Raw genomic sequence first — 26,129 nt, 5'->3', positions numbered from 1 at the left:
GAATGGAAAAGTATATGTTTTAAACTTTATTCATAAAAGTAAGTACAATTTTAGTGAACTGTGTTTTAAAGGTTATAAGATATTGAGACCTGAAAATAATAAGTTTTTAAAAATGTATTTTGCAACTTTTTTTCTTTCCCTTCAAGTACTTCCTTTTATCTTACATTTTTCTGTCCATACTATGCCCACTGATTTCTAAAGTTGTGTTCCACCTCTCATTCTTTTATGCTGTATTAAACAACTCATACTCAAACTTAACTTTATGTTAGTATTTCAGATGTGCTAGATTCTCAATGAGTGACAGAAATGACGTTTTAGAATCTTGGGTAAAGCTATATGAGTCGCTAAAATCCTAACTCCTTCCATGGGCTAGCACAACATATTAATAATCAAACTCAAGCCATTTCATAGTATTATAAAGATAATTCATTTTCTTACTTCTATTTCTACAGATTCATGTAGCTTCTTGCAGGTGGCTGAGAAAGTTTCAGATGTGCCAAACTCAAAATACCAAAATTTGTTCTTCATTCTGAAAAAGGAAAGGAAGAAGCATCTTAGGCAATTATCAATAACAGGAGGGATTTTTAAAAATGGGGTAGCCCTGTCTTGTATTATAAGTGATAAAAAAGGTTGGAGGACACGTACCATCCATTATGTAATAGATGGTCACATAATTTTCAGAGTTTAACTGTAAGCATCAAATTATATGATTGTCCCGGAGGGGATTATAGGAATGTATTGATCTGACAGATTCAAGTATATCTTTGCCTTTTCTATAATATTGGTTGCTCAGATTTTGAAATATGGTTTTAGTGCTTATGATTCTTAGCTTGTTCTTAGACAACTTGATTTTAGACCAGCCACTCTGTAATCATAAAGAGAGAGAGAAAAAAGAAAAGTCTAGGCTTTTCATGAGGAAAAGGAGACCAAACTTAAATATGCTCAATTTTTCTAGATGCCTATGCATTCATTACAAATTATCATGATTGGAAAGTATATTAAAAAGAAAAAATAGTAGTTATCCATAAAGATAAAATGTAGTAATTTTTGGATAACTATTAATTATTTTTTAAAGATACTGTCCTCTGTTATATGAACAATAATGGGGAATTATGATACAGCATGAAAGAACTAAAGAAATAATATATTTTATCAACATACAGTTACAAAGAAAATATAGTTTAAACTATTTCAGTATTTAATCTGGAAGTAAGATGCTCAAAATTTATTTTCTCCCACAAATCAATGACCATATCTTTGTTTCTTTGTACCAGGTAATTAAATTAATGATCATTTAATGTAATTTTACAAAGGCTGACTAGATTTTTATATTAGCCAGTAGTGGATTTAAAAATTCATTCTCACGAAAAGCTGCAGTTTTTAATTATACATAGTCTAACAAGCTATCACGCCCTCAATTAGAAGAAAATACAGGTAAAATGGGATACATGCATCCTCACATGAAGGCAAAACAAAAAGAAATTTTTATAATGATATTCAAATATCTCTCTCACAACAAATTACTTTTTCCTTATAAACATGGATATGTACTTTTCACATTAGAATGTAAAACATTTCAACAATTAAAAAAGACACTTGGCAAGGACCTTACTGCTTAATGCAACCCTCTTACTTGTTATGTAAGATGACATGGAACCTAATACAGTGCTTATTATTATGCTGTGTTGTATAGAGTTCTCTGATATAAAATTACAAACTATAAAAGTAATCTTATCTATCTAGACATACCCAATAATATTTAGCCTCATACAAGTTTTTATTTGCTTACAAAATTTTCACTAGCCCTTCTTGCATTCATCACCATATTAAGGCCAATAATCTGAAAACCAAGATAAGTTTCATAGGACTCTAGCACCATGAATCATTATTCTTTTCTAGAGAATATCTCCTTGGATTATGGCCTGATTTAATATATCTGAGTAGACAGAAATAGATGATAGCTAGTTAGATAGAACAGGGCAAACATTTAACAGTAAGATCTGTGGGTCTGAGTTTACATGTAAGTTTATATTAAATTAATGCAAATAATGTACATTATAGAATAAATGTAGTTTTACAAATTTATACAATGGCTGAAGTTAATGGAAAATTTCGTTTATGGAAAATTAAAAATATTTTCCTATTGATTCATCATTATCATGAAAAATATATCATTCAGCATGATATGAGAGGAAAATATTGTTCTGCGTGAAATGGTCTCCAGACAATCAGAATAATATGTAGTATATGTTTTATTACTGTTTGGAGTTGTCTTTCTACATTCAACAAGTTTTCTAATAATATCTTTCTGTTGGCCTTTTACCCAGACCTTCCTGGATTCATTTATTCATCCAGTCATTCATTCAACAAATGTTTAGTGAGAACATTCACTTCCATATGCTATGTTTAGTTCTAAAGATACAAATATGAACACGATTATCTCTGTCTCTAAGAAGCTCAGAATGGTTAAGATTATGGGCATATAAAATAATTGAAAAGTTAATTCTCTAAATTAGATATGAGCAAAATATTGTGAAAAAACACTTCAGTGAATCACCTGCTTTTGCCTTGAGGGGTCCAGAAAGCTTTAGAAGACGAGAGCGTTATAATGGATAAGTAGAAGGCGAACAGGAGGAAGGCGAGACAAGTTCTGGTGTTTTTAGGAGTGCAGTGTGACTTAACAGATTGCCTAAGTATGGGCTAACTAGGGTCTTTTTCAGAATGGGTATGCCAAGTTAAGGGGTTTGGAGTTGGTATTATAGATTTATAGGACGTCTAAAAGAATTCTGTTAGCAGTGAAGCGACATAGCCAGCTTTGTTGGATAAATAAAACTCATAGAAATGAATAATTGGGCTGGAATGGCGAAATGTTGGTGTTGTGGACAGAAACGTGGCTGTTGGAATAGTACAAATGAAATAAAATTCAAGGCCTAAACGGAGAGGCAAGGAAAATGGAAAGGAGAGGCTGAATTTAAGAGACATAAATGAGGGAGAATCAATAGGAACTGGTGGTATTAGATTATACTGATTTCTGCCATATCTAGGTTATCTCTAGAGGTATATGTGGGAATATCAAAGCATCACTCCAGCAAAGAAAGGGCTATGAGTCTACATTTTGACAGGTTCTGTGACGTAATGATGTAATGTACACTGTATCACAGTTTGAAAATTATATATATACATACATACACACATACACATATATGGCTTCTACATGCATGTAAATGGTTACTCCCTATTTTTTTTTTCCATTCTGTCCATCAAATTTCTTCATAGCTTAACCAGGATGATGAGGAGCTTGTATCAGCTAACCAAAATGTACTCATTTTAGCAAACACACCACAAGAAACAGAAATTCTGAGAATTTACATTCAGTCTTTATTCACCATATTAGTTAGCATTACTGCTCATGTGCAAAAGCTGCTTTAAATTCTCCATTATTACAACCATTTTATGTTTCACTTAGATAAATATATGGAGGTAATAAAAAGCACATAGAATCAGATTCCACATGACAAATTAAAAGCTGTTAAATTTTATTTTTTTTCAACCCAACTGGTCTTTAGGTTGTAGAAATGCAAAAAAGCACATTTAAGCGTGTATGCTATTTATTTTTATGGCTCACATTAGAAAATGATCCAAATAATTCAAACTCAGATTTGTCAGAGAAAACATATAGCTGTGGATTTTAAGAAAAAGGTAACTGGACATTTAACCCACTATGAAATGCTCACACCAGAGTCAAATTTATTGTGTTCTTACACAGGTTTTGTGGATACAGGTAAGATGACAAATGTCCTACAAAAAAAGCTATTCATACTGTTATAATTTTAAGCCATTAATATACTAAACCGTATTTCAATGAATTTAATTGTAAGTCTACAGGCTTCAGTTTAATATTTAAAGTGCTTGGCTACCAGATGGTCAGGTAAAAATAAAATTAGCTCCCATTTACCAGGCATTTTCTTACTACCAGTAATTCTGCTTCTTTTATATATCTTCAGGAAAATGTGAACTATCAGAAATATTGCTCAGGCAAAACAATTATTCCTGTCATAATGAAATTTAGTTAATATTTAGTTCTACAAGTTCTGTTCAAATACGCATTTTAATTTCTAGCAATATATTTTCCTTGGAACTTTTCTTCCTGGTTTACAAAGGTTTTTCGTTGTTTTTTTTTTAAACTTTTTCTGCTAAGTAATGTTAATGCAGCAAACATAAAACAAAACAAACAAAACATGAATTGCCAGTGCATTTACCAAAAATAATACCAAAGAACCTAATTAGATATGACGCTCACTCCTAACAAAGATGCAACATAAAAAGGGTGAAATTGCCTTATTTACCTTACTGTAGAAAACTCTAAAGTCATAAACACACAGAAAGTTTTAATGCAATGAAATTACTCTTAAATTAAATGTCAACTTTTTCTCACAGGTGTGCTTCTTTTATTATTTTCATGTATTTAGTGATGATATAGCAGCTTTGGAAGACCATTTATATATGTATAAAACTGAACTCTTCTAATAGACACTTGAATCCCTTTTCAAGCATCCTTAACTGGTTCTATCTATACTGTATGAATAACATGATCATCAGATAATAAAATCCTCTGACCTTTGCTTATTATTTATTTTTTTATAAGTTTATTTATTTATTTACTTTTGGCTGCGTTGGGTCTTCATTGCTGTGAGTGGGATTTCTCTAGTTGCAGCGAGAGGACGCTACTCCTCATCGTGGTACGCAGGTTTCTTGTTGCTGTGGATTCTCTTGTTGCGGAGCACGGGCTCTAGGCGCGTGGGCTTCAGTAGTTGTGGCTCACAGGCTCTAGAGCACAGTCTCAGTAGTTGTGGCACACGGGCTTAGTTGTTCCGCGGCATGTGGGATCTTCCCAGGTCAGGGCTCAAACCCATGTTCCCTGCATTGGCAGGCGGATCCTTAACCACTGAGCCACCAGGGAAGCCCCGATCTTTGCTTTTATTTTAGTTTTAAATTCTATTTATTTTTTAAATTTATTTTTGGCTGCGTTGGGTCTTCGTTGCTGCAAGCGGGCTTTCTCTAGCTGCGATGAGTGGGCTTCTCATTGCGGGGGCGTCTCTTGTTGCGGAGCACTGGCTCTACGTGTGCGGGCTTCAGTAGCTGTGGCTCACAGGCTCTAGAGCGCAGGCTCAGTAGTTGTAGCGCACAGGCTTAGCTGCTCCACGGCATGTGGGATCTTCCCAGACCAGGGATTGAACCCGTGTCCCTTGTATTGGCAGGCGGATTCCTAACCACCGAGCCACCAGGGAAGCCCCGACCTTTGCTTTTAAAACGAAAGCAAAAACATAATGTCCTAAGTAGCTTAGTTAAAATGGATTTTAAATGAATATTTTTTACTCATTAAAGATGTTTCAAAAATCTCATCATTTACATTACTTTGCTTCATTTTTGTCCTGTTATGAAAGCATTTCAACAGTCATTTCAAAACTGGTTTTAAAATTATTTTCTCATGGAGAACAATGTTTCTAACAGTTCGATAACTTTATTTTAATACAAAATTTAGTCTTACAATTTGATGGAATACTCTAGAAACATAGCAGGAATTTTGAATTTGGCTAACAATAGTGGTGATGAGAGACGTGTCACTGTTGACTTACAGCAATAGGGTAAGTGTTTAAAATGGTACATTTATGTCATAGAACTCAATTCAGTTTTGTTTTTCATTGCCAAGAGACGTTACACCAGACATTGGTTATAGGGTTACTCATTTATTCCTAAATGTAGTGAGGTATTGCTCTTAATATGATTATATTTTATAAAAAGAACTACATTTTATTGAAACCCTCAAACCTATGTTTTTTAAAAATAGCAATTTATACACTCTTATAGCAAAAGAATAATGTTGATAACATTATTTCATAAGGAAGGAACATGGCTGTAATTACTACAGTGGGGACATTTTATATTCACACCGAAGACAGCAAACATTTTTCATGTTTGCACACCACAGGTAAAGATATATTTTTTAAATGACATATAAAAATGCTTGTATCTAATGTTCATTCTTAAGGTATGCTTGTTAAGCACTCAAGAGACAGTGAAACAGGCTACAGAAACTTCAGACAGAATCATAAAATATTCCACCTTGGTATGTAAAAAGAGATGGATATTCTAATGGAAAAGTACAAAAGCAGTAGTAATGCCATATTGCAGAGTCGAAAGAAGTATACATACATAGTAAGTCCCCAAAGAACAATGATAAATTAATAATTATATGAAATGTAAAACTAAACCTATCAAATGTTTAAATGGTGTCCAAGATGTTTAGACCTGAATATCTTTCAATAATAATTAGATCTCTATTATTAAAATAAGTATTTCATAATCATAAAAAGTTCTTTAAGAAAACTGTTAGGGAGATGAAATGAAATTTGTGATAGCCATGTTTTCTGCTGTTACCGAGCATGGCACTGTCACAGGTAAACCCAATGAGGTTTAGAAGTCACTCACCCAACATCATATGGGAAGTGCAAAATGTAACTCAGGAATTCTAGCTTTTTTCCCATACTGTCTCTCATTAAATATAATAATGAATGCAGCATCACATGAAACTTTTTTCTAAGCCATAAGGGAAATGTTATAGGTGAGATGGGTGATCATCATTAAATTGTTCTTTTGTTCATATTTCTACTTCTAGTTTTTTTTTTTTTTTTTGCGGTACGTGGGCTTCTCACTGCTGCGGCCTCTCCCGTTGCGGAGCACAGGCTCCAGACGCGCAGGCCGAGCGGCCATGGCTCACGGGCCCAGCCGCTCCGCGGCATGTGGGATCCTCCCGGACCGGGTCACGAACCCGTGTCCCCTGCATCGGCAGGCGGACTCTCAACCACTGCGCCACCAGGGAAGCCCTAGAAGTATTTTTAATCCCCCTCTCCTGATTATTTAAGTCAACTAAGGATGACAATGTAATCTAGCGCTGACAAACAGGACCTGAGAGATCTCTCATTCTGAAACAGAGACATGTACAATGGGAAAGCTAGGTCCATTCTTTCCCCTGTTTTTGCATGTTGTCAAGGAAGGAGATTCTAATTGGAAATGGAGCAGCCATCTTACCACCATGAAAGGAAAGGCAAGGGATACCCAGAGATGCTGATCCAGATTCCCGAAGAGAGTTGAACTTCCTAATCAGTCAATTCTGAAACAGTCCATTTCTGGATCTCCACTCATGTGAGATTTATAAATAGACTCTTATTATTTATGTTGTGTATTCTGTTACTTGTAGCCAAAAGCACACTGACAGCACTGTCTATTATAGTTCTAAGAGAATTTTCACATACATTATGATCAATGAGATATTTGGAAAATCCAAATGAGGTGATATATTTGTTATACAATCCTATTTTTCTAGGTGTGAAATTTGGTGGTAACTGAAATAAAGGAGTTAAGGTAGAGAATTTCTGTTCAGCATAATTCCCTGTGCTTATCTTGTGACTAGATATGCAAATATCACCGAATATGCTTTCCTCATCTGACTTGCTATCCCCTGAATTTTTAAAGAATTATTTTCATGTTTATATACTTGAAATAATCTTGGGAAAAAACTCACAAAACATCCCTCTTTGAAGTGTCCCAAATTTGCAACTGATGCTTTTATCAGAGTCACAGACTAGTAAGCAGTTGGTAAGTTCATACTTCTCACCTTCCCCTCTTCCATATCCAAAAACTTAGAAATAGAGTCAGTGGGTGATATCTGAATTAATAAAATATACCACGATGTCTGAGATTATATACAGAAATATTTAAGGTAGAGTATTTCTCACTAATATAAATAGACACATGTACAGCCTAGCCAAAATTGATAGTGAAAATGTAATGAAGGTTTGTATGCATCAATATAAAATAAAGCTCTACTTCTTTTAAAGGGATTATTGTATTCATAAATAGAAAATGTCCACAACACAAAAACTCTCTTCAGTATGTATAAAAACAAAAAGAGGAAGGCACCACAAATGCAGGAATTAGCAAGTCTCCATGCCTAACTCTGAACGTCAGGGGAAACTAGACTGTTCTCTCTAGTGGTAAAAAAATCATTTATCCAACGTTCTGAGCACCTACTCTAGACATGGTACTGTGATAGGCAATGGAATTACATTTGTACATAGGACAGAAGAAGTCTCTGCTCACATTACAGTTAATTTTTAGTCAGGAAAAAATATACGAAATGATTTAATATCAACTGTGATAAGTTCTAAAAAAGGAGGTTTATAGGATGCTGTTAAGAGTGAACACAATAAAAGGGAACAGCAAAATTTCTTTAAGGAAGGAAATTGGCCAGATTTTTCAAAGAGTCTAGGTAACAGAGTTCCTTAACCCATCCTCCTTCCTTTGCTCTAATTCCAGTTACCAAGCAATGTAGAGTTAATTTTGCTTTCCACGGTTTTTGATATGATGTCCTGAACTATGGAATTGTGTGTATTCTACTCTCTGGAAAGGAATCACCACCACTTTCCCTTGGTAACTTGAGCAAGTGATTAAAAGCCTGATCACTTCTGGGTGCCATGATAAAATGATGTTTTTCCATTTACTAAAAATGAGGACGAGACTGGACTATGGTCACACACTTAACATACTGCTCCCTAGGATGACTGCTGGAAGGCCTTCACAGGCAGCTGGGACAACTAGCTGGATAATAAAGTGAATATGCTGACCTAGACTGTGAAAGAATTGCTTGCGACATCCCCTCTCTTTCTACCATTTACCAATTGACTTCCTTGGTTATGTTTGTCTCTCTCTCTCTCTCTGTCTCTGTCTCCCTCTTTCTCTGTCTTTTTTATTTGCTTTTACTGAATGTACTAAACCAATCAATTATTTAAGCACCAGATATAAGAATACAAAGGTTCTTCTGTGTTAATATGTAGTTTGACAGATATTTAAGGAGCACCTACTTAGTTTCAGGGAAGTTAATTAAATGTAATAGTTCAGGTACACTTATAGTAAAAACAGCTCCAGTTTTCTGACCTGACCCATGGACAACTCTTTACAACTAGAATATGAATTAACTGGTAACTTTCTGCATTTGACTACGAGAAGGAGTCAACATTATTAAACAAATAACTCTGTCTGACGGCATTTGCTTTGCATGTTAAAATATTAATGACATCTGAAATCACTACACAAAGCGGTTTCAAACACAAGGAATTCAACATGTGAAAAAGGAGATTATACAAATAGTTTTGAAAAACACATCTACTTTTCATCACTGAAAGGCCAATTAATTCTTTTCTATTACTACCCTCAGTGTCATAGAATAATTTAAAATCAATAATTATGAATCATTAGAACATATTATACCTTGCTACATTTTAAATGTTTCTCCTAACCAATTTTTAGATGCTATGTTTTGTAAAACTTACAAAAATAAAGAAAAAAATTACACCTCTCTAGCTCCTTCACACATCATTTTCCTTACCTATATTCTGTGACGACTAACACAGCGTCACAACTTAAAAAAAAACTTCTAATAAAACTTGTTTCTATTCTCTGAAAACTAGTTAAGTGTTTTACCTTCTGATTTTCTTCACACATCAGCAGTCCTTTTCCAATTTTGTAACAAGAACCACAACTTTGCATTTTGAAAATGTTGTTCACCTTAAAACTTCTCTCACACTAGAATTACAAAATGGGGCAATCCTCCTTTTCCCGATGCTACAGAGGACTGGTTTTACACACACATTAATTATCTTGTAGAAAAACGATAAGAATAAGAATCAGACTACTTGAGTTATATTGAAAATATTGATACTTTTAATCAAACTGAAGAATTATATAGTCTAACATATGAATCAGTAAACCCATTATTATTTAGATTGCATTTTTTGTCACTGATTTATGTCCTGAGGGACCCAGATGACTCCCGGAAATATCATGATCTGTTTTTGTTTCCAGTCAAGATGCTATAATTTATATAAAATATTCAGGCTGACTTGTATATAAACTAATTGACAGATGTAGGCATTATTATTTGGAGATTAATCATTGTGCTGGTACACTCAAGTACATGTTGGGTAATTCTAAGAAACATTTCCTTTCCTTTTCTCTCTAGTATTATCTATTTTTTATTTTAAAAATAAGCCTAGCCCATATACTATTTTCTCCTGTTTGAAATTATGCCCAAATAAGCAGATAATAAATGGAGATGAATTATAGTTGAAGATATCTTACAAGATAAAACCTTTTTCAATCTGCATTACCATCAACAAATCAATAAACCAACATTTTTTGTCATACTAATATACTTAGCAACACGTTGTATCGCTTTCCAGAATTTAAATAAAAAGTCATCTGTATCTTTCACTTAAGAAGAACAAAATGATACCCTTGTTCAAAAAAGTGTATATAATCTGAACCTAGATACAGTATTGAAGTCATTTCATTCAAAATATTGGATATTTATAGTCGCTCATTTAGGTGACTCAGAGATGTTTCCTATTACGAACAGATTATAGAGATTGCAGAGGATAACTCCTTGTTATTTTTATCTATCGGTACGAAAACAAAATCTCTTGGAGGCTCTTTTTAGTAAGTCATCAAATGTAAAATAATCATAAGGTTACTCATACCTACATAATATGTTTCAGTGTTGCTAAATCTTGCCAGAGTTCATTATTATGGATTCATGGAAATACGTATGTGAACAAGAACACTACTTTTCTTTTTTTTTTTGCGGTACGCGGACCTCTCACTGCCGTGGCCTCTCCCGTTGCGGAGCACAGGCTCCGGACGCGCAGGCTCAGCGGCCATGGCTCACGGGCCCAGCCGCTCTGCGGCATGTGGGATCTTCCCGGACCGGGGCACGAAACCGCGTCCCCTGCATCGGCAGGCGGACTCTCAACCACTGCGCCACCAGGGAAGCCCAAGAACACTACTTTTCATTCAGCTATCTCCCCCCAAATTTAGAACCTAATCATTTGAGACAGATGAAAACAAAAAGCGACTTGCTTAGGAACATAAAAGGGGAGACCAGAGAAAGGGATTTCTATTATTTTTGCTCATTCATTCATCCAACAAATATTTACTGAATACCTCTTATGTGACAGGCACCGTTCTAGTTGCTGGTAATTCATTAGTGATGAAGTTCCTGCTCTTATATTGCTAATAGCTTTTATTTGTTTAAAGGTGAGATTAGATTGCCTATTATCACTTAGAATTGATGAACCACTCTCTCCAGTTCTTCTCATTCTTAGAGCAGAGCGTATATAAAATGAAAATCCAAAACAAATACAAAAAATTATAAAACATTTATACCAGCCAATTCCTGGACTAGTTTTCAAAACTAAATTATAATTGCCTTTATAATTAATTAAAGTATTATTGAATACAGCAGTAGATTGTTTAAATGGACGCAAATTCTTCCCAATCCTGTATGCAAGCCATTATGAAACGGGACTATGCCACATCTCCCTTCCAGAGGTAGATCTCTTTCTTCACCCCCCTGCATCTGGACTAGCTTTAGTGACTTTGACCAACAGAATGTAACAGAAGTGATGTTGTACAAGTTCCACAGCCTAGGCCTCAATGGCCTTGTAAATGCCACTTTCCCTCTCTTGGAGCACTGTCCTGAGAACTCCTTGTTGTGAAGACATCCAGAGTGGAAAATGACGTGAAGAGGAAGATCTAATAACCTAGTTGAGCCCAGGCCCAGCTCATGCACTAACTTATTGCATATGAAGAGCTGCCTAGTTCACCCAAAGAAGTAAGAAAAATAATAAACTGCTGTCATTTTCAGGTGCAAAGTTTTGGGGTGGTGTGCTGTGTAAAAATGGATGAAAGACACACAAACTTATCATATATCTTGGAACACGCTAACCACAACATACACAGAAGTCAGCAAAAGCTTCCATAAATTCTGCCTTATAGACTCTGCCCTACAGTGTAGTGGGAAAGACAGCAATTCCTCAAGCACACAAATATTGTGAAATTGCTGTGGTACCATGGGAAGGAGAAAAAGTGGAAATATTTCATGAGAGGTTATAATTCCTGGGAGGGAAGCACATTTCTGGCACAGGTGACTGTCAGCACAAAGGCCCTGTGGCAGAAAACATACCTAAAGCCACGTTAAGGAGGCCAAAGAACCTAGAAGAGAGAGAATGGTAGCTCAGTGTGAGTAAGTGCTGCTAGATTAGGGCCAGACACTCCACTGCAGAGCATGCTTGTCTTATGATGAATACTGGCAGCAGCAGTGCTTATACTGAATTGGTATGTCTTTATCTATGTGTATTGTTTCTTTTTGATGCAACTATTTGCTGCATGAGCATTCAGGAAGTGGCAACACAATATGTTCCTAAAAGATCAGCAGAGCAATGCTTGTATTTCATTGTTAAAACTCCTTGCATATCTAAAGCCTCAGAGCTGAAACTAAGTAACCTAAATAAATGTAATGATGGAAATGAATTAGACAGAAAAGAGCTCTGGTAATTGTGGTTGTATTCATCTTTCAATTGAACAATTTAGACTTTTACGTAGAAGAAAAGGAATATGATAGGTCAATTAAGTACGGTAATAACCAGGCAAATCAACAAGTCTCTGTTGTACAAGTTGACTCTGTACTATGTGGTCATCAATTTCATTAACTTAGTATAATATAAAGAGTATGCAAAATTCTGAAGGGGAGATAAAAATTCTCAAACTCTTATTGTTCACATAAAAGGAAAGTGTCAAGTGAAAAAGTAACAGCCAATTATTTCCAATCAGATAAAACTACTGAAATATTTCTGTTGGGAACAAAGTCTTGCTTTCCTCTCAGCTCAAAAAATACAGACATAGCAAATTAATATTCCTGGAGTTCCCCTCCTTTGCTTATTAGACTCACAATAATACTGCTCAGAAGGATGAGGAGGCATTTGGGGAGATTATTGGTTTAAGCAATAACCCCTTAAAGCAAGGCAAGCAAAAAGAAAAAAGAAAGAAAAGAAAAAAATCTGAATTCTTTTTGTTACATTCAATCGTCACAATAGAGTAATTTTGTCTCATCATCTATAAATCTATCATCCTGCTAATACTTCGGTAAAATCATTTCATTGTAGCACATAATATATATTAATAAGCTACTAGACTTTTTCTAATAATCTACTTTCCTTTCCACTTTAGATTTAACAATCATATAATAATCACTGTTCTGCTTGCGAATGAATCATACGCAATAGTAAGGAAATAGCTAAGAGGGAGATGCAGCCCGTGAGAGATTTAATCATAGGAAATGGCTGACTTTTTATTTCCAATAACCATCTGCACTCGTGGTAAATCAGGTGCTAATGAAGCTCAGGCCCAGGCTGCATGGGAGCATAAATCTCAAGAACCAAAAATCATGGAGCAACAGACTTCAGAAAAACAGAATTTTCTAAGGCAATGTACCAAGATTATCATATAGAAGGTCACCATGTGTCACATAAACGAATACATTTGGTAGACCTAATACCACTTTATGACACTGGCTATAAGCATCAAATATATATATACCTTTCTTTTGAAACCTGACCACTCTAAACTGTTATGTTCACTTATGGTTTCCTCCTAGAGAGTCACCATGTTAAGGGCTGGAGTTCCCCATGCTAATTTCATTTTAATCTTCTCCAAAGTGACTTAGAAGTACTCAATACTTAGAAAATCAGTGATGGAAATGAACGGATTAATTGTGGAATCCCACTTTTAGAGCAGAAAAGTACTAACAGATTTTTTTTTTCCCCAGTGAATGAGGAAGCCAGATCTAAACCGGGTAGAATTTGTGCCAGACATAGGATTAGACTCAAGTCTTTTGAGAATCAACCAATATGACAATGTCTTCTGAGACTTTCTGTTTCTGTCATCATAATCCTCCACTTCAGGCCTCACTCAACCACTATTGGGGTAATACCCACAATATGGATCAAGACAGAAATAGAAGGGCAAGGACAGGCCACCATCTCCAGAATCAATCAAATTCTGTCACAAAGAAAGGATTCAAGTCTTGAGCACTTGACAAAACATTGACCTTTTTCTACATGCTAGTGTAAAACATGGATCATATCTATCCCCGTGATTATTAATGATTATATTCTTAACCCTTTGCAAATAATAACAAAAGCAAGGACCTGGAATCACAGGTAAAAATGAGGTGTGGGATTTCTAGTAACACTTGAGTCAACCTGAATTCCCTACCATCCCCAGCGTAACATGGCTCCATCATTCTCCACTTGTTACCACATATGCAGGAATTCTAGTGAAGTGCTAAAAAGTCTTTTCTCTCACTTTTGTAAAAATAAATTAGAAAACAACAGCCAATTAGTCTGTAACTAGCTTTATGAATTACTGGGGTAGATACAAAGAGCAATGGTTCTTAATTATCTGTGGGTCATGGATACCTTAAGAATTTGATGAGTCATGAAACTTCTTTTCTGAAATACACACATGACACATATGTAAAGGATTATGCCTAAAATTTCAGAAGTTTTACAGTCTTCCTGAATTCTACTCACAGTGCCCAGAACCATGTAAATTCAAGTTACAAGTTATAACTATGGTCATATTTGCAACCTTGAGAACTGACAAAAATCTGAGGTGGTATGTATTATAAATGACAGACCTTTAATGTAAATTTCTTTCTTTTTTTTTTTGGCTGTGCCACACAGCTTGTGGGATCTTAGTTCCCTGACCAGGGACTGAACCCAGGCCAAGGCAGTGAAAGCACCAAGTCCTAACCACTGGACCGCCGGGGAGTTCCTTGTAAATTATTTTTAATTTCTTATTCAAAGTTACTTGGTACCAGCATTTATCATGTTTGATCACAAATGCAGTTTTCAAACTGTGTTTTCCCATTATCTACATGAAATAAATTGATGGTTGTTTTCATTTAAAATTGAGAAGACAGGCACATTTTACTATTTCGTAGATGTGAGGACATGATATTAGATATGTAGTTATATAGTGTTTTACTATTCTAACAAGAAGTCACAAAATTAGAGTTGATTACATTTTATGAGTGGGTTTTAACCCTCAGTCTGTAATTGTGTCTCCCTCAAATTTACATTGCTGTATCCCAAACACACTGGCATTTGACTTATTAGAACCTAATGTGCTGTTAGAGAGGAGCATTTGTAAACATATCGTATTATTTCCACTTTGATCTTGTCTTTTTCTCTCATTGATTTTAATACATAGCAAAGAACTAATAATCTTTGTTTCATTTTACAAATTATTCTACCTGAAGCCAAATCCTAGTCTAGTCTCAATTCCACAAATAATATGAAGTGCAAAGCAATTTTATGGCATCTAATGTTGTAATTAGGAACATTTTAAAAATAATCAATTTTTACTAAAGAGAGATGATAGTAAAAGCTAAATATTAGTTCTGAACGTAAAGTTTTCTTCAAAGATTTCCTCTAGAAAGAAATATACTTTTATAATCATATCCCTGATTGTGTTAAAAATATTAGAAATTCTTTAAAGCAAAATGTGAAGGAACATATAGCTGGTGATACAGCCTATAATGCAAGTACATCATAACTTGTGGCAACAAGCAGCAGAGTTCAGAAATGTGCCAAAACATTGCAGTCAGAAATATCTGCATCCTTGTTACTTCGCTTCTGCTTGTTTTGTGATATCTTTACCATTAGAGCAATGTATATATAGGAAGAATTCAAGATAATGGTAATTTCCTAAGGCATTTCTTAGAGCAATTAGAAGGTAACGAATATAAGTTATGAATCCATTACTTTACATATTCACATTGTTTTAGGTGTTCATATACTACCTTAGACAAAATATAAATGGTAAATGTTTTAAAAATTATGGCTCTAGAAGAATTTATTCAAGTATATCCTTCAAATCTGGCCATTTAAGTTTTATTTCTATTACTTTAAGTCATTATCATCCATTGCCTTATTTGATCACACAATTTGATAAATATTCTCTCTTTTGGGAACAAGGTGTAATTATACTTCTTGCCCCCTTTATGGTGGGATGGGGCCATGTGGTGACTTCTGACTAATGAGATGTTAAGGAACACGGCGTAGGTCATTTCAGGACTGGAACATTTAATTGCCAAAGTAAGCTCCTCTGGAATTCTCTTCCCTTTTTTGCACATTGAATGACAAAGTACAAGTACATGGCTGTGCTATCAACTTGGATCCTTGACTGAATAGAGTAAACAAAGCTCCACTGTCCCTGCAAAGAGCTTGGAACGTGATGGAGAGGAATCTGTTGTGGTTTTCAGTCACCCTTAGTTTGGGGTTATTATCTTAGCATAATACTTCCTAACATGTACAAAACATGCTCTAACATATATTTTCAAACATGTTGTTCTACTCCCAAACTGTTCTCCAAAAGGTAGCCGTGTTCTTGTTCATTTGTTTCAATTTGTGAAACAGTAACTGTTATATTGAATTAAAATGATTAAAGTGATGTTATCACAAAAATTAATTTCTGAAATTTGTCTTTAAATTTATTCTGTAATTAGTTCTTTACTCAAAAAAAAGTTTTACTTCATTATTAAAATGCTGGTTTCACCAAGACTCCTACCTTAAAGTGGAAATTTCTTCCCAGCCATAGCTAGTGGCTGGTGTAAGCAGAATGCCTATGGTAAGGAAAGGGGAGGCAAATGCTTCACTCCTTTCTGACCTAGGACTTATTCTCTTTCTGCCCTATCTTACTACCCCGTTCTCTGGCCTTTCTGATTTAGAGCATGGAGCAGGGGAAGAGGTAAGGAGGGTAAGATAGTTATTAGTTGATTTGTACCACAGTGGGAAAACTTCCACTAGTGCTTTCTAGTTTTGTTGTAGTTTAAAAATTCGCGGGCTTCCCTGGTGGCGCAGTGGTTGAGAGTCCACCTGCCGATGCAGGGGACACGGGTTCGTGCCCCGGTCCGGGCAGATCCCACATGCTGCGGAGCGGCTGGGCCCGTGAGCCATGGCCGCTGAACCTGCGCGTCCGGAGCCTGTGCTCTGCAACGGGAAAGTCCACAACAGTGAGAGGCCCGCGTACCGCAAAAAAAAAAAAAAAAAAAAAAAATGTGCTTCTCCCTTCAGCCCTTGCTTTCATTCTTCAGAGATTTCTCCCAGCACTGCCTTCCACCCCTTCCCCGCAACCCTGGAGATATTTCGACCATAGTCCCCTGACATGGTCAAGTGCATTTCCACTCCAGCTCATCTTGCCCTCCTCCACATCCTCTGGATGGCTGTCCATCTAACTTCCATTTCCTTGCGCTGCAGCCACTTTGTCGTTTCTGAAGGATCTAAAACAATCCCAAGGCACCTTCTGTTCTCCCCTCTGCGACCCCTCCTCCCGTCCTCACACAGCGCACGTATCTAACCCTCAGGCTGCATGTTTTGCCCTGGCGGACTCGGAGACCACAACGCTTCCCACACTGCAGTCCTCTGCTCTGCTGTCAATAGCCCCTTCAGTCAGTCTCCTGCCCTTTACCTCTCTCAGATACGAATCACACACACCATGGCCTACAAGGAGGCAGAGACACAGAGAGATTCTCCAAGGAAGCTCCTGAAACCTCCTCTCCCGACGCTAGGTTAGGTGGGTTTTGCAGGGGCTGACTTCACGAGGAGGGTAAAGAGATCCTGACAGCATATCTTCCTCCAGAGGAATCCACTTCAATAATCTTCCAGTTTATACCCATTGGCTCTTTTTTTTCTTTTTGCGGTATGCGGGCCTCTCACTGCTGTGGCCTCTCCCGTTGCGGAGCACAGGCTCCGGACGCGCAGGCTCAGCGGCCATGGCTCACGGGCCCAGCCACTCCGCGGCATGTGGGATCTTCCCAGACCGGGGCACGAACCCGCGTCCCCTGCATCGGCAGGCGGACTCTCAACCACTGCACCACCAGGGAAGCCCACCCATTGGCTCTTTTATACTTCAGTGTGGTAGACTATTTTAATAATTCACAAGTTGGTTCTGTATTAGCACCTCTCTTTGGACTGAACGTGCCTTAGCTGCAGCTCCCATTACAATAATCTGTTCCAAATATAAGTCGAGTTTTGCCAAATCCACCTGCTCCTCCGCAACTTCATCCCACCCCCACCCCCCCAAATACTGACTAAACTCCTTCAGTGACTTCATTTGAATTTAGGATACAATCTAGTTAAGCCTATACAGTCCTGCATGACTGCTTGTCTTAACCACGCTGGGATAGTAAGCTAGTCATAGGGGTCTTCTTTTATTCCTGCATGAGAGCACTTTCTTGCCTTACAGCAGGGTAAGGGCCAGATCATTCTTCGTTGTGGGGATTGTCCTGTGTGTTGCAGAATGTTTAGCAGCATCCCTGGCCTCTACCTATTATATGCCGGTAGCATTTCCCCCTTGTGGCCGTCAAAAATGTCTCCAGACACGGCTAAACGTTGCCTGACGAAGGGACACACGTCTACCCATTGCCTTAGAAACTTCACGTAGGACATGTCCTTTGCCAAGGTTTCTTTTTCTCATTCTTCACCTAGAAAATTCTTACTCATCTTAGACTTGGCTGACCCAAACTAAATCAGCTCTTCTTGTTATAAAGCATCCCGTACTTCATTTTTCCTTTGTGACTAGATTGGTTTTGGGTTTTTTTATTGAAATAATCTCCTCCCCTTCCTGTCCACTTTTCAATGGTTGGTATGTGGCATACAACGCACACCAAAGTGAGAACAACAAAATGAGTCCATTGCTAATGCAACTGAAGTCTGAGGAGAAAGCCAAGACTCTGCTGGGAGAGCCTTCCAGGCCAGTGTAACAGTTTTAATTTTCTTTTAGGTAGGCAATTTGCTGAATCCAAAGCTTTCGCTGATGTTTCCTTTTGAAGTGGGATAGATGAAACTGAGTAAGCAATAATAATAAGAGCTAGCACTTATTGAACATATACTATGCGTCTTATGTAAAATGATACATTCAATTCTCACAGTGATACGGCTAATGGTATTACCTTTATTTTACAAAAGACAAAACTGAGACACAGAGAATAAATTATTAGCTCAGGGTCAGGCATTGGTTTCATTGTTGAACTTAGCTCAGGCCAGGAAGAGACTTTTCTTCATTCTTTATACTCGCTGTTCCCTCTCCCTGAATTTTCTTCCCGCCAAACCACCATATGCCATCCAGGTCTCTATTCAAATGCCACCTTCTTAGAGAGAACTTTTTGGCTGCTCTGTTTTTTGTTTTGTTTTTTTTTTTTCGGTACGCGGGCCTCTCACTGTTGTGGCCTCTCCCGTTGCGGAGCACAGGCTCCGGACGCGCAGGCTCAGCGGCCATGGCTCACGGGCCAAACCGCTCCGCGGCATGTGGGATCTGCCCGGACCGGGGCACAAACCCGCGTCCCCTGCATCGGCAGGCAGACTCTCAACCACTGCACCACAAGGGAAGCCCTGGCTGCTCTGTTTAAAATTATAATCCTTGACCCTAAACTGGTATTCCCTGTCTTGCTTTCTTCTGTAGAACTTCCTACCTTCTGAAATACTGATGTACTTGTTGATTATCTGCCTCCCCAAATAGACTAGAAGTTCTTTGAGGAAAATGATTTTGTTTCATGACTATATGCTCAGTGCCTACAACATGTCTCACATTTGTTAAGTTCTCCATAAATATTTGTTGAATAAATACACAAATACATTTCCAGTTCAACATGGGGGGTCTTAGTATTTGTTTTTTGTTTTTGTTTTGTTTTTTGCGGTACGCGGGTCTCTCACTGTTTTGGCCTCTCCCGTTGCAGAGCACAGGTTCCGGATGCACAGGCTCAGCGGCCATGGCTCATGGGCCCAGCCGTTCTGCGGCATGTGGGATCTTCCCGGACCGGGGCACGAACCCATGTCCCCTGCATCGGCAGGCAGACTCTCAACCACTGTGCCACCAGGGAAGCCCTGGGGGTCTTAGTATTTGAACCAGACCAGACAGCACAGAGACCTGGGTTAAAATATTGGCTCAGATTTGTTTCAAGAATGATTTCCTTTCAATTTTCTACAAATCAGGATACCGGCTGTACAAATATTATACAGAAAATCTAGGATGGGAAGGAGAAGTGGCTCTCTTCTACCTCTCTCATTTCTGCCCAGGGAGCTAGGCTCCTAGGCAGAAAGCAGGTGGGTACCCGGCTTGCCCTTGTGGAAGGCTGCCACTTAAGGTGGGTCTCAGCTGGCACAGAAAATCCAAGACAGTTGTGGCTGAAACTGGAGGTGGACAGAGAGAATTCTTCATAAGGCATCAAAGTCACTTACTATGATAATGCACCATAATAACCATGTATATTTCTCAAAACTCTCTTTAATTTCATAAATAACCCAATCCATCATGCAGTATTTTACATGTATTTTCTATATTTCTTGTCACAAAGATTATGAAAACAGATGTATACTTTCATCACAAAAATAACCTTACATCGGATGAAGATTTTACCAGTAGCCCCCCCAATTTAACAAAGTTACTAACTATGCAATTTTTCATTTTAAATTAAATCATAGGAATAATTTTCCTTTCTACCTAAACCCATTAAAAGTCCAATATTTTATAGCAGAGATAACACTGAATGATTCACAAATTAATGAAACCATTGTTAACAGTGCTCTAAACTTTAGGAAATAGAATTATAAAAGCCTTATAAAAACCAAGACTGTCCCTGCCCCCTGCCCCTTTCAGCACTGTGTGTGTTGCTTATTCAAATCTAAACTTATGAAGACTTTTGTGCTACATAATTTTCTAAGGTGAAAAAGAAATACCCAGATATTTCCATGCAGGCAGATTGGTGAGAGGTTAATCGAATACTCCAATTGTAATGTTTCTTAAAGCAGAAGTGGTCTTTCTATAAATGACCAAACTTGGAAGAGAAAACTTCAGTTGGTGTGACAGTCTGGGGACTCTTCCCGGCCCCCAAAGCCATGGGGAAAATTTCCAGGAGATTCATGGCACAAGGCCGCCCATGGCCTCTGTAACTTAAGCCAATATTTAGGAAGCCTAAGTGATGATTGTCTGCATTATGCAGGTTCAGGTAATGATGTTATAGCACTTGGGTTACAATATAGGGGGTTCTGAACCACGAGAACCCCTAAATTTGAGACAATTTTGTGCCATGATATTCTCAGTTCTCTCTCAAGGGATTTTATCCTTTGACCCACTGTACAGAATTGTTTCCTAATTAGGCTCTTTCAAAGCTAAAAGGGACAAAAATAGGGCCGAGCAGCCAAATGTACCTTTTATAAATCTACCTCTAAACTTGTAGAGAACTCTAACAATGGTTTCATTAATTTAGCAATCACTCAATGTCATATCTATTATAATGTACTAAGCTCTTAAGAGAGAAAGAAAAAAGAAAATTGTTTTATTCCCATGATTTAATTTAAAACGAAAGATGAAAAATTGCAATGATGGTAGTCTTTTAAACTTTTTTGATTTGCTTTATGACTTAAAGTATGGACTTGCTTTTCTTGAGGGCCATGCTTTTGTCTTCCTCAGTGTATAGTCTTATCTAAGAACAGGTATGAAAACACTTAAGTGACTTTAATAAAAACTGGTAATATGTATTTCAAACTTGGTAACAAATGCAGCCCCAAAAGATGCATATAAAAACAGTGCATACCAAAACAACATACCTAACCAGGACCCCAAGTTATCGGTGGTAACAACGAAGCACCTTGTCTCCCATCAATAATCATGTACCTTACATTGGCTGGGCCCCTCTCCCGGATCCCTGGGATATTCCAGAGATTCTTGCAGGATCTTCCGGAGATTCTTGCCAAATCCAGTTCCCAGCTCCCATGGTAGGTTATGCTCCCCTTGCCATGTGCAAAACTGTTCACAGCCAGGGATTTTCCCTCTGAAGTGTCTTTGTAGATAGTACAATACTTTTCCTTCTTCACAGTGCTGCTTGCATGATGTCCTAAAATTTCTGTCTTTTCAATCCACAAAGGGCTTTCCTGAATGGAAATGTATTGGATCTGCCAGACTACTCAGTACCTCCTGTGATTCTGCAGTGCAGCTGAAGTATCTCAAAGTTATTCAGTCAGACAGTCTCAAGATAGTTTAGATTTTGCTCAGAATGGCCCAGCCAAAATTGTGTAAATTGTGTAGCTGCACAGAAGAAAGGCTTCTACTGAAAGCAGAAAATAATGAAAGACAAATGAATTTAATTTCACGCTCATGACACCCCTTTTCCTCCCTACTAATTTTGAAGCTGACCTCTTTATGAACACTGATTCTCTTTGGAGATTCAGTCATTTCTAGGGGAAGAGAATGACATTCTAATCCATTTGCATATGTAAACACAGTAAAAAAAATATATATATAGTAATGTTAATTTCTCAGTTTTGGATGTTTACTTCTTATTTTGGCAAATGTATTATGACTACCTAAGATGTTAACTTTAGGGGAAAGTGGGTAGAAGGTATATAGAAATTCTCTATGCCATCTTTGCAACCTTTCTGTAAATCAAAACTTTTTCCAAAATAAATATTTTACTTAAAAAAATTATTGAGTGACAGAAGTGATCTCCAGTAATTCAAAAAGTTAAATACACACTAGGGAATGATGCAATCAGTCCATATAAAGGACAGAAAATTATCTAATACCTATCCTAGATATACTGACTGTTTTCATTAGAGACTAACATCAAAATCCTCAATGGAAATATTTCTGTATAACACACTGAGAGATCCAGGGGAATGCATGCAGTGGGATACGGACTGAAAACTTAAAAACTCAAAAGGACCAAAACCAGCTCTTATTTTAAGTAAACTGTGTACTTGAAAACATTTACCTACTTATTTTCTTCAGACCTCCTTTTTACTAAGTGATTATGCAAACAGAATTAAGAAGGGGAGGAAAAAAAAACCCCTGTATTTGTTCTTGTCCATTGTAAATATTTACACGTTTTGGTGAAGTAGAAAAACAGTTGTTAGCAAAGTTGGCTTGAAAGAATAGGAGGAAATGTTGGTTAAAAATAAAGCATAATGACATTGAGGAAAATGTCACCTGAGGAAGAATTTTTTTTAATTTTTATTTTTCACCAACATCCTTTTTTGAGCGTACTGGAGACAATTATGCCACATACACATTTTAAGACATTTTCTTCCCATTACAATAGATATCTTCATTTTCTAAATTTGTTATTTGTAAGTCGAATTCATTTCATTGGCTTCACTTTCTTGTCTCATTAAGCTAAATTCAGTGAGTGTTTGTTTTGAGCCCTCTTTAAATAAGAGCTCCTATTTCTTTTCATTATCTCTAAGTCCTCCATGTACAAAATCACTTCCGTTGCACCAACTTTCCTATTCATACACCACAGTTACTAGAAAGTGTAAGATGAAATCCATCATTAGGTGCCTCAAAGAAATTATGGAGTTGTTTTTTTCCCCACTTTCATTTCTTGCCCATACTTGGAAATTTGATGATTCAGGGAAGGAGGAAAGAGAGTGGGGGGAGTCCTGACTGATGTCAAGCGTCTGGCGAGTTGATGACTTCACTTGGCTTTAAGCAATTGATTTTAATACAATAATTTTGTATTAAATAATACAATTGATTTTAATACAATAATCCTCTTTTAATCTCTTCTAGACCTATGTCTACCTCTAGAGACTGGACATTCCTCTCTCCTGATGACAGAATGTGCAAGTGTGCACCCTTAGGCTCAAGCGTTGTCCAAGGAGATGCTGTGTACAGGAGGTATATGCAGACTGAGGTGTCCTGCAGATGAAAGCTAAGCTCCTTACAATGCACCATGGAGCTGGGCGTGGGAAAAGAAGAGGAAAGGCCATTGCTGAGAGCTGGGGCCAGGGCCTCATTCTCTCTGCGCTGTCATATCCAGGTGAGAAACGTCAAAGAGTTGGAACCTGGCCCTCTATGTTGTTGTACCAAGGTAATCAGATACAGTTTACTTAACATCCATAAACAAGTTGATGTTAAATAAAATAGATGAGATTGATTAGATTGGTTGGGTTGATTTAAAACTTTTAAATATTTAGATATACGTATGGTATGTGGACCTCCATTTTACTTTTCTTCCAGGTCCTAAAAAACTCAGGAACAACGCTGAGAAGAATAATTCCAGCGACTAAGACTTATTGAATGGCTTCTATGTGTCAGACACTATGTAAAAAGTTCTACGTGTACTATTTTAATTCAGATAACAACCCACTGAGATAGGAACAATTTGTACACACATTTTAGAGATGAGAAAATGGAAAATGGAATCTATCTTATGAACAGATTTTCCTTTTAGTCACAGTTTGTAGGAATGCTTCTTTTTTTGGCATCCAGGAAGTAGATGTCCTCCCCAATTTCTTCCTGTATTTAGACATGGCCTAATCACAAACTTTTTCCCAAAATATATTGGTCTTAGAGGATTGGTGATGATGTTTGCCACAGTTTCAATTTCTTCTGTGCTCGAAGTGGGAGAGCATCCAAACTCAAGCAATCTTTAGCTTTAGTTACTGATTCTGCCAACTCTTTGTAATAATGCAATCTTTTCATTTTATCAGTGTGATATCTTTCTGAATCCTGAAGTATGTGTTTCACACGCGTTCAAATTCAGCCATCTTTCTTCTCCAACTGATTTTTACAAGACAATTTAGGCTTAGACTGCAAACAGCTTTCATATCAGATTTCACCTCTGACAGTCTGGTAGCAGCTGCCTGAATGGCTCTACAGACAAGGACAATGGAGTTGCACATGGATGCAGTAGGAAAGAGCAATTTAGAAAACAAGTGTTGGAGTACACTGTCTACGAATTTCGTATCCACAATTAATACAGTTCTCGTGTACAGATACACAGAAGGTAGCATTTTTGTCCACCAAAGTGTTATTCAGTGAGGCAAATACAACATATAGAGAGGAATATGCCTCTTATTCATTCGTATATACTTTCCTTTTACTTTCTCATCAACCATCCCCAATGACCTTTTAAGTACTTGTGTACATATATGCACACATGCACTCACACACACATAAACACACACATCCTAAAACATAAAGTATAGGTGGACTTATGCAAGAAAAAGGTTTGATCCCGTTCACAAAAGTAATTTCTGTACGTTCTATTGATAGGTATGATCAGTTAAGGAACACTTACTAAGGGAGTATTAAAACCAGAAAAACAACTCAGAAAATTAAGCATTTGGGAGGACCCAAAGGTATTTTTTAAAAGAAGAGTGTTTCCAGTAGGAAGGATCATAAGGCTTGTGAGTTTTTATTGAACTACAGAGGGCTTTCCTCTGTAGTTCTAGATTGAGGAGAAATAACAGAAGGTGCCTGGGGGTTCTGGGACATGTTTCTGAGTCTGAATGGACAATGGTGGCGACGCTCAGCTATGGTCAGGCAAGAAACTGAATAATCTCATTCCTGTTCTGACTGCCAATTTGGTAACATTTTGGTACTTCTTAGCAAAAAGAACTTCCTTATTTCCTTTTAGAGTAGCCTGAAGAGTAAGATCTGTGGTAAAAACAAAACTCAACAGCAAAGTTGTTTTTCAGTAACAGTTCCTATTTATAATGGCTGATTTTACTCTCGGGGAAGAACATATCTGGAGAACATAGGGTTTCTAAATATCATTTCATGTCTCCTTACCTCTTTTCTTTTGGGACTGATGCCCAGGTAGTTTACCTGAGGTATACCAGTTCCTGAAGTACTCAGGAAGTCAGAATTTCACACAATCATCAAATGAATATTAGAATCATTTTCAAACTTATGACTAATTCAATCAAGTATGATCATATTTTAGAGCACATAATATAAAACCCAAAACCACATCAGTTTAGAAAGACAGGATTTTGTTCATTTTTCAGGTAGCAGACATCAGGAGGTACATAGTCCTTTGTGTTGGCTTCTCAGTGTCATCAGGGACCCAGATTTCTATCTTTTTGCTCAGTCATCATCAATGTGTGGTTTCTATTGCCCATTGTCCAGCATGGCCTCTATTGCTCTAGCCCTCATATCAACATACCAGGCCAGGAAAATGAAGATGCCAAGGAGAGCAAAAAGAGGCTCCTTGCTAGTCAACCTTTTTTGCATCCTTCCTGAATGTCCCATACAACATATCTGTACATGTCTCACAGGCCGTAACTTAAGTCACACAGTCACATGAAATTGCAGAAGAGGCTGAGAAATCCAGTCTTTTAGCTGAATGCATTATCACCCTGAATTAAGCTCAGGGTTCTATTTCTAAG

At 37.2% G+C, this 26,129-nt stretch overlaps 1 protein-coding gene across 1 annotated transcript in view; it reads right to left on the bottom strand.

Annotated features, from left to right (window-relative positions):
* DGKB (diacylglycerol kinase beta) overlaps positions 1-26,129 on the bottom strand; it is a 704,489-nt gene that overhangs the window by 199,531 nt on the left and 478,829 nt on the right. Inside the window, exon 22 of the mRNA XM_060020431.1 lies at positions 439-529. Within this exon, the coding sequence (XP_059876414.1) occupies positions 439-529 (91 nt within the window). The remainder of the gene's footprint in view (positions 1-438; positions 530-26,129) is intronic.

This window comes from Delphinus delphis, chromosome 9 (genome assembly GCF_949987515.2).
Source record: "Delphinus delphis chromosome 9, mDelDel1.2, whole genome shotgun sequence".
In the NCBI taxonomy this organism is placed as follows: Eukaryota; Metazoa; Chordata; class Mammalia; order Artiodactyla; family Delphinidae; genus Delphinus; species Delphinus delphis.
The sequence above is the reverse complement of the archived record's forward strand: the minus strand, read 5'-3'. Positions and strand labels throughout refer to the sequence as shown.